Source organism: Triticum urartu, chromosome 5 (genome assembly GCF_003073215.2).
Source record: "Triticum urartu cultivar G1812 chromosome 5, Tu2.1, whole genome shotgun sequence".
Lineage (NCBI taxonomy): Eukaryota > Viridiplantae > Streptophyta > Magnoliopsida > Poales > Poaceae > Triticum > Triticum urartu.
The window spans coordinates 641,468,477-641,479,715 of NC_053026.1; the positions used below are offsets into that span (position 1 = coordinate 641,468,477).

The 11,239-nt window shown below is 54.2% G+C and overlaps 2 protein-coding genes across 2 annotated transcripts; one reads left to right on the top strand and one right to left on the bottom strand.

Moving 5' to 3' along the window:
- Window positions 1-1,693: 1,693 nt before the first annotated feature.
- On the bottom strand, window positions 1,694-2,601 carry LOC125507606. The gene is made up of 4 exons (XM_048672138.1): window positions 2,596-2,601; window positions 2,339-2,512; window positions 1,907-2,257; window positions 1,694-1,819 (listed from the first exon to the last, which is right to left on the bottom strand). The coding sequence occupies exons 1-4, from the start codon at window positions 2,599-2,601 to the stop codon at window positions 1,694-1,696; spliced, it is 657 nt and encodes a 218-aa protein (XP_048528095.1).
- A 6,135-nt stretch (window positions 2,602-8,736) lies between these two features.
- LOC125506444 (stem 28 kDa glycoprotein-like) lies at window positions 8,737-10,865 on the top strand. Its single transcript, XM_048671258.1, has 2 exons — window positions 8,737-9,208; window positions 10,386-10,865. Exons 1-2 carry the CDS (start codon window positions 8,766-8,768, stop codon window positions 10,768-10,770), a joined length of 828 nt encoding a protein of 275 aa, XP_048527215.1. The 5' UTR covers window positions 8,737-8,765; the 3' UTR covers window positions 10,771-10,865.
- The last annotated feature ends 374 nt before the right edge of the window (window positions 10,866-11,239 follow it).

Sequence of the window (11,239 nt, forward strand, 5' to 3'; positions counted from 1 at the left end):
CTGTGCCGCCTGTTACCCATGATTCTCCATTGAATTCTTCACTACAGCCGCAAACGAGATGGAATCGGGGCCAATCCCTTCTGTAGAGAGGTGGAACTTGGTGGGGACTGGGTCAAATCAACCAAGACGAGCAATAGGGTAACAATCTTCGGCCGTGAATTGCTTCGATCGGAACAGATCCTTCCTTACCCAGAAAAGAGATAGGGCATAACTAGGGTTCGGAGGTTGGGATTTGTGACTTATGCAAGAGAGGCAGCGCCGCGAGGAGGGGATGACCCAGAGTTTTCCATAAAATTCTACTATCTCCTCAGATGTGTGTCACTCTCTAGAAGACGTATTTCTATTGGACGCTTTCCTCCCCACCACCTATCCTCTGATGAGTGGCGTAGGCGCAGGGACATGCCCCACACTACCGGACTCGCGGGATATGCCTACGGCCCAGGGCCGTCGGCATAGGTCCTTTGCCGTCGGCATAGCCCCGTCGGCGTAGATCACGTCAGCGTAGATGTGTCAGACCGTCGGCGTAGTATAGCCGTCGGCATAGGTGCATATGCCGACGGCCGTGGGATAGCCGTCGGCATAGTTTAGCTGTCGGCGTTGTTTTCCGTCTGACGGCAGCGGACGGCGCCGTCAACAGCGCGATTCAGGAGACGACACGTGGCGCGATTCAGGAGACGACACGTGGCGCAGGTATGCCGACGGCTTGGCCGTCGGCATAGATTTCCATCTATGCCGACGACCTAGCCGTCGGCATACCTGCGCCACGTGTCGTCCCCCGGCTTCTCCTGGCGGCAGGGCCATGCCTACAGCAAAGCCGTCAGCATAGATTTCCATCTACGCCGACGGCTTTGCCGTAGGCATATGTCTGCCACGTGGCAGCTCCTGGTTTCTCCTGGTAGCAGGGCTATGCCTACGGCAAAGCCGTCGGCATAGTTTGCCACGTGGCAAGCCCTGGTAACTCCTGGGCGTATATATGCCGACGGCTTTGCCGTTGGCATAGTTTTTTTTTCCCTGTTTTCTCTTTTCCAATTCATTTGACAGCATTTCAAAACAGAACAATATGAAATTATGCAGAAATATGACAATTCATCATGTGAACATACTCAAGTTCATCTAAACATACTCAAGTTCATCACATCATCTAAAGATCATCACCGATGGAAGTTCATGAACATAAAAGTAGTGCAAGACATGAAACATGATAAAAGTAGGAATACGAAAGGCATGGCACGATGGCCACATGCACGGAATCATGAAGCAAGAGCACCCCCGCCAAAAGCACCACCTCCGTCAAAAGCACCACCTCCGCCAAAACCACCACCACCACCTCCGCCAAAACCGTCATCGCGACCACCACCACTCTGCCAGATCGGAGTGACTGGGGTCGACGGAGCAGGAGTCGAGCCACCGGTCCCCTACATGTTTCAGAAAAGATTCTAACGGTAAATATGATATGATAGTGTTTCATGAACGAGAACTAGTTTGCTAGTAGTTAGGCAAATGTACTAACCGAACCATCACTGCCTAGTGCCACCCATTCATCGAACGTGGGCACGTGTGGGGGTTCTCCCGCAGGTGGTGGGGGGGGTCCCATTTGTGGTGGATCCCTGCGGTTAGTCCAAGACGCCAACATAGCCTGAATGTTAGTTAAACAAGCAAACTAGAAGATCAGAAGGAATGAAAGTGCAAAAAATTAGGTTGGTTTTAAGAGGGCAAAACTAACCGTCATCATCTGACGGTTGTAATCATCGTTTGCCTTCACTCGTTTCAAGTACTCCCGCACCTCGAGATTCCTATGCTCGACAAACTCCTTATATGCCTACATAATTTAGGTTGTTTCTAAGTGAGCAATGCTGAAAATAAACTGAGAATGCAAGATAGAAAAAGATAAGGAGGAAGTACTTACAGCATGCTGGCGGGCTAAGGGAGTCTGTGAACGCCCCGTACTCTCTAACTGGCTCGGGTTGCTAGCCCGAAGCCGTGTGTATGAGATCGAAGGAGTGATCAAGCCATCGAAACACGGATACCGGCCATTCTTCTTCCCCTGGATGGCCACCACCGCCGTGTCGTCGATCTGAGACTGGGCGACCTCAGCAACAGGAACATCCGGATGCAACTCCTGATAGTGATGAATGTAAGACCCCAGGTGCTCCTCGGTCTTGCCGTAGTACTGGCTCTCGCCCTGCTTGTGATGACTCCGCTCGCGGGCCAGCTTCCACGACTCCATGTCTGAGAGCGGCCTCTTCAACTTGTCCTCCTACAACGCCAAATAGAAGTCAGCCATACATAAGAACATGACGTAAAGAAGAACAAAAATGCATCATGCACATAGATATACCTTCATGGCCTTGAAGCCCCAGTGGTTCCTGTTTCCTTGGCCGTGTGTCCCGTCGTCTCCACGGTTAGCCCGGGCCTTGATGCTCTTGGCAGGAAACTCTACATCGGCGCCGAGCCACCTATCCACCAAACTCGCCCATCCGTCATGCCTTCCATAGCACCAACGAGGAACAACCTATGCAAATTTTGGAAGCATGACATGTGAGCACGAAACATATAGTTGACTGCTCGAAACAATGAAAAGTTAGTAATAGTTACCATCATGAACTGCTCCTTGCTCAAGGTAAGTCGTAGCTTCTGCGCTTGAGTTTTAGGCATCTTTTGATGCAGGTAGTAGTGGTAGTACTGCGAGACGGCAACCCAGCGCACCTCGTACTGCAACTGACGAGCTTTCTTCTTCGCAGCCGCAAGCAAGACCACGTCGGCTCTGGCCTTGTGCTCGTCAAGAACTCTATAGAGTTGCTGCAATCATGCAAAAACCAGAAGCAAACAAGGCATGAGTTGAGTGATTCAATGATAAACTATGAACAAAACTGAAGACAAGTGATTCAGAAGAGAACTTACCCAAAATTTGGTGATCACGGCCTTAGCGGTCATCCCGTACTCCGCGTTGCTGCAAGCCTCGTAGTGGGCCCAGCTCGTGGCCAAAACCCGCTGCTGCGGGTCCCTGTCTGGCCGCGGGCAGAATAGGCCAGGCCAAAACTCCTTATAGGACAGTGATAAGGCCGTTCGGTTTACGGCCCTTTCCGTGAAGGATCCAGTTTCTGCAAAAGAATCAAATGATTGCCATGTGTACAATAAGAAAATGTTGTCATGTGTTGAAAATATGATTGAGAGGCACTTACTCTGTCCCCACAGGTTCAATGAGCCACTTGTGCTCCTCGATAGAAGGTGGTGTAGGTAGTCCGGCATTACCACGCAGCACCCCCTGCGAAGAACCCGGTGGCAAGTCACCCCACAACGCGGGATCAACCTCCCCTCCACCCTCCTCAGCCTCCTCCTCACCCTCCTCCTCGGCCTCCTCCTCCTCCTCACCCTCCTCCTCGGCCTCCTCCTCCTCCTCACCCTCCTCCTCGGCCTCCTCCTCCTCGCCATCAGGAACATACTCCTCCTCCTTAGACTCAGAAGGTGCCTCTGTATAGGAGGGCATCGAAGAAGACCCTCCTATTTCAGACACGGCCCGGAGTTTTTTGCCCCGGTTGCCTCCCCCCCTCTCCTCTCCCGGAACCACACAGAGGGGAGGGGAGGCGCCAAACTCGAGCAGCTTCGTCCGCCGAGGCCGTGGCCTGGTCGCGGGTCTGGGGTCGGGGCGGCAGTGGCGGCGGACCCACATCTACATCCCCGGAGGCCCCGGAGGCCGCAGGCCACAGCCGTAGACGCGCGAAGGGCAATCCGCTATGGCCGCAGAACGTCTACTACCGTGTCATCGCCGTCCGTGAGGGGGGAGGGCACATCCGGGCCAGACCCACAACAAGACCCCCTCCATGTAGACCCGACGCGTCCGATTCCCCCCTCCAGGTGCCGGCGGTGGCGCCGTCCGTGAGGGGGGCCAAACCCTGGAGACGCGTGCCGCCTCTTCGGACATGCCACCACACCACCCCGCATGTATGAGGGCCCGGTGCGGCGCTCCGGTGGCATTGCTACCCCAGGGCCCCCGTCCCGCCTAACCCTGTAGCGTTTGACCACGGGATCTAGCCCTTTGACTTTGCACGGACGGGATTTGACCAGTGGACCTCTCCACCCGGTTGTGTTAGTTCAGCCCATAGGAACACTTTGGAGCAACATCCGGGCCAGACCCATAGCAAGATCCCCTCCGTGTAGACCCCACGCGTCCGTTTCCCCCCTCAAGGTGCCGGTGGTGGCGCCGTCCGTGAGGGGGGCCAAACCCCGGAGACGCGTGCCGCCTCTTCGGACATGCCACCACACCACCCCGCATGTATGAGGGCCCGATGCGACGCTCCGGTGGCATTGTAACCCCCCCCCCCCAGGGCCCCTGCCCTCCCTAACACTAGAGCGGTTGACCACGAGATCTTGCCCTTTGACTTTCCACGGACAGGCTTTGAACAGTGGACCTCTCCACCCGGTTGTGTTAGGTCAGCTCAGAGGGACACCTGGGAGCAACATCCGGGCCAAACCGACAGCTACATCCCCTCCGTGTAGACCCGATGCGTCCGTTTCCCCCCTCCAGGTGCCGGCGGCGGCGCCGTCCGTGAGGGGGGGCACACCCAGACACGCGTGCCGGGCGTTTGCAACCACCACAACACTTCCAAACACATGAGAGGCTGCCTACGCAAGATTTGGCGGCATGCTAGCCCCCGGAGGCCGCCGACCACAGCCGTAGACGCGTGAAGGGCAATCCGCGTAGAGGGAATTTTTTGGATACTTCTCCATCACCAAAAATTATGAAAAAAATATTATCGTTCCTATAGCACATGTGCACACGTCGTGCAAAAAAACTCATGATTTTATCGCGCTCCGAGTATTTAATAATATTCACGCCGCATCGTTACCGCAGAATGGCTACTACCGTGTCATCGCCGTCCGTTAGGGGGGGCCACGCCCCGGAGACGCGTGCCGCCTCTTCGGACATGCCACCACACCACCCCGCATGTATGAGGGCCCGGTGCGACGCTCCGGTTGCATTGCTACCCCCCCAGGGCCCCCGACCCGCCTAACCCTGTAGCGTTTGACCACGGGATCTAGCCCTTTGACTTTGCACGGACGGGATTTGACCAGTGGACCTCTCCACCCGGTTGTGTTAGTTCAGCCCATAGGAACACTTTGGAGCAACATCCGGGCCAGACCCACAGCAAGATCCCCTCCGTGTAGACCCGACGCGTCCGTTTCCCCCCTCCAGGTGCCGGTGGTGGCGCCGTCCGTGAGGGGGGCCACGCCCCGGAGACGCGTGCCGCCTCTTCAGACATGCCACCACACCACCCCGCATGTATGAGGGCCCGGTGCGATGCTCCGGTGGCATTGCTACCCCCAGTGCCCCCGTCCCGCCTAACCCTGTAGCGTTTGACCACGGGATCTACCCCTTTGACTTTGCACGGAGGGGCTTTGACCAGTGGACCTCCCCACCCGGTTGTGTTAGGTCAGCCCATATGAACACTTTGGAGCAACATCCGGGCCAGACCCATAGCAAGATCCCCTCCGCGTAGACCCCACGCGTCCGTTTCCCCCCTCCAAGTGCCGGCGACAGCGCCGTCCGTGAGGGGGGGCACACCCCGGACACGCGTGTCGGGCGTTTGCAACCGCCACAACACTTCCAGACTTGTGAGAGGCTGCTGGCGCAAGATTTGGCGGCATGCTAGCCCCCGGAGGCCGCCGGCCACAGCCGTAGACGCGCGAAGGGCAATCCGCGTAGAGGGAATTTTTCGGATACTTCTCCATCACCAAAAATTATGAAAAAATACCATCTTTCCTATAGCACATGTGCCCACGTCGTGCAAAAAAACTCATGATTTTATCGCGCTCCGAGTATTTAATAATATTCACGCCGCATCGTTACCGCAAAACGTCTACTACCGTGTCATCGCCATCTATGAGGGGGGCCACGCTCCGGAGACGCGTGCCGCCTCTTTGGACATTTCACCACACCACCCCGCATGTATGAGGGCCCGGTGCGACGCTCCGGTGGCATTGCTACCCCCACAGGGCCCCCGTCCCGCCTGACCCTGTAGCGTTTGACCACGGGATCTAGCCCTTTGACTTTGCACGGACGGGCTTTGACCAGCGGACCTCCCCACCCAGTTGTGTTCGGTCAGCCCATAGGTACACTTTGGAGCAACATCTGGGCCAGACCCACAACAAGATCCCCTCCGTGTAGACCCGACGCGTCCGTTTCCCCCCTCCAGGTGCTGGCGGCGGCGCCGTCCGTGAGGGGGGGCACACCCCGGAGACGTGTGCCGCCTCTTCGGACATGCCACCACACCACCCCGCATGTATGAGGGCCCGGTGCGACGCTCCGGTGGCATTGCTACCCCCAGGTCCCCCGTCCCGCCTAACCCTGTAGCGTTTGACCACGGGATCTAGCCCTTTGACTTTGCACGAACGGGCTTTGACCAGTGGACCTCCCCACCCGGTTGTGTTAGGTCAGCCCATAGGAACACTTTGGAGCAACATCCGGGCCAGACCCACAAAAAGATCCCCTCCGTGTAGATCCGACGCGTCCGTGAGGGGGGGCACACCCCGGAGACGTATGCCACCTCTTCGGACATGCCACCACACCACCCCGCATGTATGAGGGGCCAGTGCGACGCTCCAGTGGCATTGCTACCCCCCAGGGCGCCGTCCCTCCTAACCCTGGAGCGGTTGACCACGAGATCTAGCCCTTTGACTTTCCACAGACGTGCTTTGACCAGTGGGCCTCTCCACCCAGTTGTGTCAGGTCAGCACAGAGGGACACCTGGGAGCAACATTCGGGGCCAAACCGACAGCTACATCCCCTCCGTGTAGACCCGATGTGTCCGTTTCCCCCCTCCAGGTGCCGGCGGCGGTGCCGTCCGTTAGGGGGACCACGCCCCGGAGATGTGTGCCGCCTCTTCGGACATGCCAGAACACCACCCGGTTGTGGTAGGTCATCCGATATATATAAACACTTGGAGCAAAGTCCCGTTCGTATAGACCCGATGCGGCTGTTCCCCATTCCAGTTGCCGGCTGGTGGCGGCACCATTCGTGAGGGGGGTCACACCACTCTGTACAGAACCGAAAAATAATGTATGTATGCTTATTAACACATACGGTATGTAAGTTAGTTAAATAATAATAATAAAGAAAACAGTGAAGAAAAAGAAAAAAAAAATTATATGTATGCTTATTAACACATACTATATGCTTATTAACATACTAGATGCTTATTAACACATACTATATGTATGCTTATTAACACAATCTATATGTATGCTTATTACATACTGTATGCTTAATAATAATAATAATAATACTATATGGAAAAAAAGAAAAAAAGAAGAAAAAAAAACTATTGCCGTCGGCACAGCTGCGGCAAGGGCAGATGGACAGCGCCGCGGATCGATGACGTGTCAGATATGCCGACGGCTACCGTCGGCATAGGTCCTGGTAGGTGCGCTCTGGATCGGTGACGTGTCACCCGTATCTATGCCGACGGCCGCCCGTCACGGCCGTCGGCATAGATTTGATGTCGTTAGCCGGCCGTGATGCCCGTTGTCGGCAGGCCCGCATCTATGCCGACGGCAGCTATAGGCGTAGTCTTGGATAAGCCGACGGCTGTTGTGTGCCGACGGCTGCTGTCGGCGTAGACGTGGATAGCCCGACGGCCTTTGTATGCCGACGGCCAGGAGCTAGCTGTCGGCATAGCTCGGACTAGGCCGACGGTAGCCGTCGGCATATATTTGGCTGTCGACTTAGAGCCCTGTTCCTGTAGTGCCAAGGATGTCGACATTTTGTTTGAACATGGAGTGGCCGCTATTGTATAAACAACGTCACCGTCGGTAAATGAGCTCGCCAGAATTGGGGATGATGATTTATGACCAATAGAACTAGGAATAGCTGATCCTGAGATTAATTCAGAGCACACAGACCAATCCTCAAATTCGCATTCATATCATCCACATTTTTTACCACAATGCCATCCAACTCCCAAAATTTAACAAAATTATGTTTACGCCTCTGAGATCTAATTACCTTAGCGAGGTGAGGGGATACCTCACCTCGGTCACCCGGCCATGGCGTAGGATACAAGCTGCGGAATCGCAGCCCTATGCTCGCTCGACGTGCTCGCCCTCCAAGGGCACAAGCTCCCCGCCACGCACACCCGCCGGGAACGCCGAGCTCCAGGGGAGACGAGGGAGGGTGACCCCTGGTGGCAGTGGCTCCGGTGGGATGTTGGCGATCTCCACCACCGAAGGCCGCGCTATGTTGAGCCTCGATGGGTTCCTTGTCTTGAACCGCCTCCACCACGCCACCTGGACCGGATCCGACGTGTCCATCCCTGTTCCGTGAATGAGCGCTTTTCAGATGCTACATCACCTGATTCTAGTCTAGCACCTGACAAGCAAAATTTAGTGAAGTAAATATGTTTCACTGACATTTACTCGGCCTGATACTTCTCTATTTTTTCTAATTTTTAGAAGATCGGCGGTCTAGCCGCATCATCACTTCCCGGTCACCGAGTCTCTCCTCCAGTTAATCAAATAATCCTACAAAAATACGAAATATCGCCCAACGTGTCCCACGAACGTTGTGAATGCGACCCCGCTAATGGCACCAACCATACCATTTGTCTGCTAGTTTTGTCACTTAATTGCTCTCAAGCTCAGAGTCCCACACCCGGCCGGCCTTGTAGGATCGACGTAGCAGCTTCCCTTCCTATTTAACCACCATGCCATTTGCACTACATTGCACCACAGCAAGCACCAGCGTGCACACACACACACACACGCTAGAAATGGCAATGGCTAGGACGACGACGCTCCTCCTCATCGTCGCCGCGGCTCTCCTCGCGGCCTCATGCGGCGCGTGGGAGATGAACATCGGGATGCCGGGGACGGTGGCGGCCGTGGACGATGCCGTGGTGGCGCCGCTCATTCACGCGCTGCGGCCGCTGCTGGGCTCCGGCAGCCACGCCGGCATGGCGTGCGACAGCTGGCGGCTGGGCGTGGAGGCTTACAACGTGCGGGACTGGAAGACGGTGCCCGCCAGCTGCGAGGGCTACGTCGGCCACTACATGGTCGGCGACCACTACCGCCGGGACTCCAAGGTCGTCGTGGACCAGGCCATCGCCTACGTCGACAGCCTCAAGCTCGCCGGCAACGGCAAGGAGGTGTGGGTCTTCGACGTCGACGAGACCACCCTCTCTAACCTCCCCTACTATGCCAAGCACGGCTTCGGGTACGTACTTGTATATACATACACATTCTGCTATGCATCCTTGACTATTTATTGCAGGTGCATTTGAGGCGGGACTTGCACTCACACTCATCTTTCGTCCAGACAAAGTCTAAATGTGATTACACCTTGTTAAAATGAACTCATCAGCTCAGCTTAAAAAAACAAAAACTAAAACTAACTAGCTAGTAAACAACAGTAACACATTGAAACCATAAGAGCACTACAGGTGGACATAGCAAATATGACCCCTTAAATGCCTGCGGACGCGCCTGGTCAATAACCAGGCGTGTCCGTTTTGAGCCCCTATTTGTCCGTCCACGCAGCCACACTTCTCATTTTTCTCCCCATATGTCCGATCACTTGCACGTGATTGGTGAAGATGAAGAGATGGAAATAAAAGAATGAATAAAGAAAGAGAAAAGGTGGTTCGGAGTGGAGCCGCATCCTATATGGTGGACTAACCGGGTGCGTCCGCAAGCCCTCATATCCTCCCAACACTTGAGATGGATATGATGGTCCATGGACAGCCAGGTGTATAAGGATGATATGAGGGGTCCGGTTGGGTCATGTTTTTTCTTCTCTCTCCTGTTCGGTCATTGATCGGGCGTGTCCGCGGGTGTACGAGAGATGGTTCAAGGCGTCCTGCTGAAGATGCTCTAAGATCTCTACTGGCGTTGTAGTTTACGGACGAACCCTCCTCCTTAATTAAGGGTTGTTTGGTTTGAAACTAAAATTTGCCTAAGTTTGCCACATCTAAGGTTAGACAAGTTTGATCAACTTGGATGGGTGTTTGGTTCAAGCCACATCTTAGGCAAGCCACACTAGGGTCCCACATCACATACACTCAAAAAGTGTGGTAAGATTCCCTTAGACTTGTCAACACTTGCGGCTTTCATTTTAAAGAACTAACCTTAGACAAGTGTGACAACATTTTATGGCAAAGTGTGGCATGGTTAAGCCTAGAACCAATCAGCCCCTTAGTGGCACAATATTGGTCATGTATGACATCCTAGTTATATGAAGACTGACTTGTGAGTTTATGATTGCTTCTATCCTCTTGATGCGATGCTATTAGTTAATAAAAACGTTTCTTTTATCAAGAGAAAAAAGCATGTGAAAACACTAGTAATATGATTTAGTTTGTCATTAACCTATCTGCATACATACATGCGCGCAGGGCTACGCCATTCAACGTGACACGCTTCAACGCATACGCGCAGGAAGGGAGCGCGCCGGCGCTGCCCGAGACGAAGCGGTTGTACAACAAGCTGTTGTCGGTCGGCATCAAGCCCGTGATCCTCACCGGTCGGGCCGAGTACCTGAGGGCCTCCACCGCCACAAACCTCCGCCGCCAAGGCTACTCTGGGTGGATGAACCTGCTGCTGAAGGCGCCTGGCTTCAAGGGCTCCTCGGTGGCCTTCAAGTCCGGCGAGAAGCAGAAGCTGCAGGACGCCGGTTACATCATTGTCGGCAACATCGGCGACCAGTGGAGCGACATCATTGGTGCGCCCGACGGCGCCCGCACCTTCAAGCTTCCCGACCCCATGTACTACATCGGCTAGGATGATTGCTCGTTGTCCATGAATAAGCTCCATGCTCTTAGTTATATGCATGATTTGTCAATAATCTTTTCCTTGTTGTTGCTTGGTTAATTTCCTTGTGTAATTAATATTGGAAGTACGTACAGTGTCGTTACTATGAGGTTGTTTGGTTTCAGGGACTTTTTTGTATTGGGATTAAAAAAAGTCCCTAGCAAACCAAATAGGATGAGACTTTTTTAAGACTTTTTGCTAAAAGTCTTTATAAGCATCTTTTTAAGAGTCTTTCAAAAAATTCTAAGGACTAGAAAAAGTCCTAGGACTAAAGAAGCAAACACCACATATAAAACGACCCTTCTATAAACCCCTCCGCTCACGGGCACATTTGGCCTGTTGGTACAGGAGGAGAGCTGTTGCTAGACCCTTGTTAGCGTCAAAACGGGGAGCCCCTATATGCGGCATTTTGCGGCGAAAAGCACGCACGACGCACAGG

Coding starts and splice junctions, on each gene's coding strand:
- LOC125507606 (XM_048672138.1), bottom strand. Junction 2,258..2,338: donor GGGGCTTCAAGGCCATGAAG/GTATATCTATGT, acceptor TTGGCGTTGTAG/GAGGACAAGTTGAAGAGGCC. Junction 1,820..1,906: donor CCTTAGCCCGCCAGCATGCT/GTAAGTACTTCC, acceptor TAAATTATGTAG/GCATATAAGGAGTTTGTCGA.
- LOC125506444 (XM_048671258.1), top strand. CDS start 8,766: ATGGCAATGGCTAGGACGACGACGCTCCTCCTCATCGTCGCCGCGGCT. Junction 9,209..10,385: donor TATGCCAAGCACGGCTTCGG/GTACGTACTTGT, acceptor ACATGCGCGCAG/GGCTACGCCATTCAACGTGA.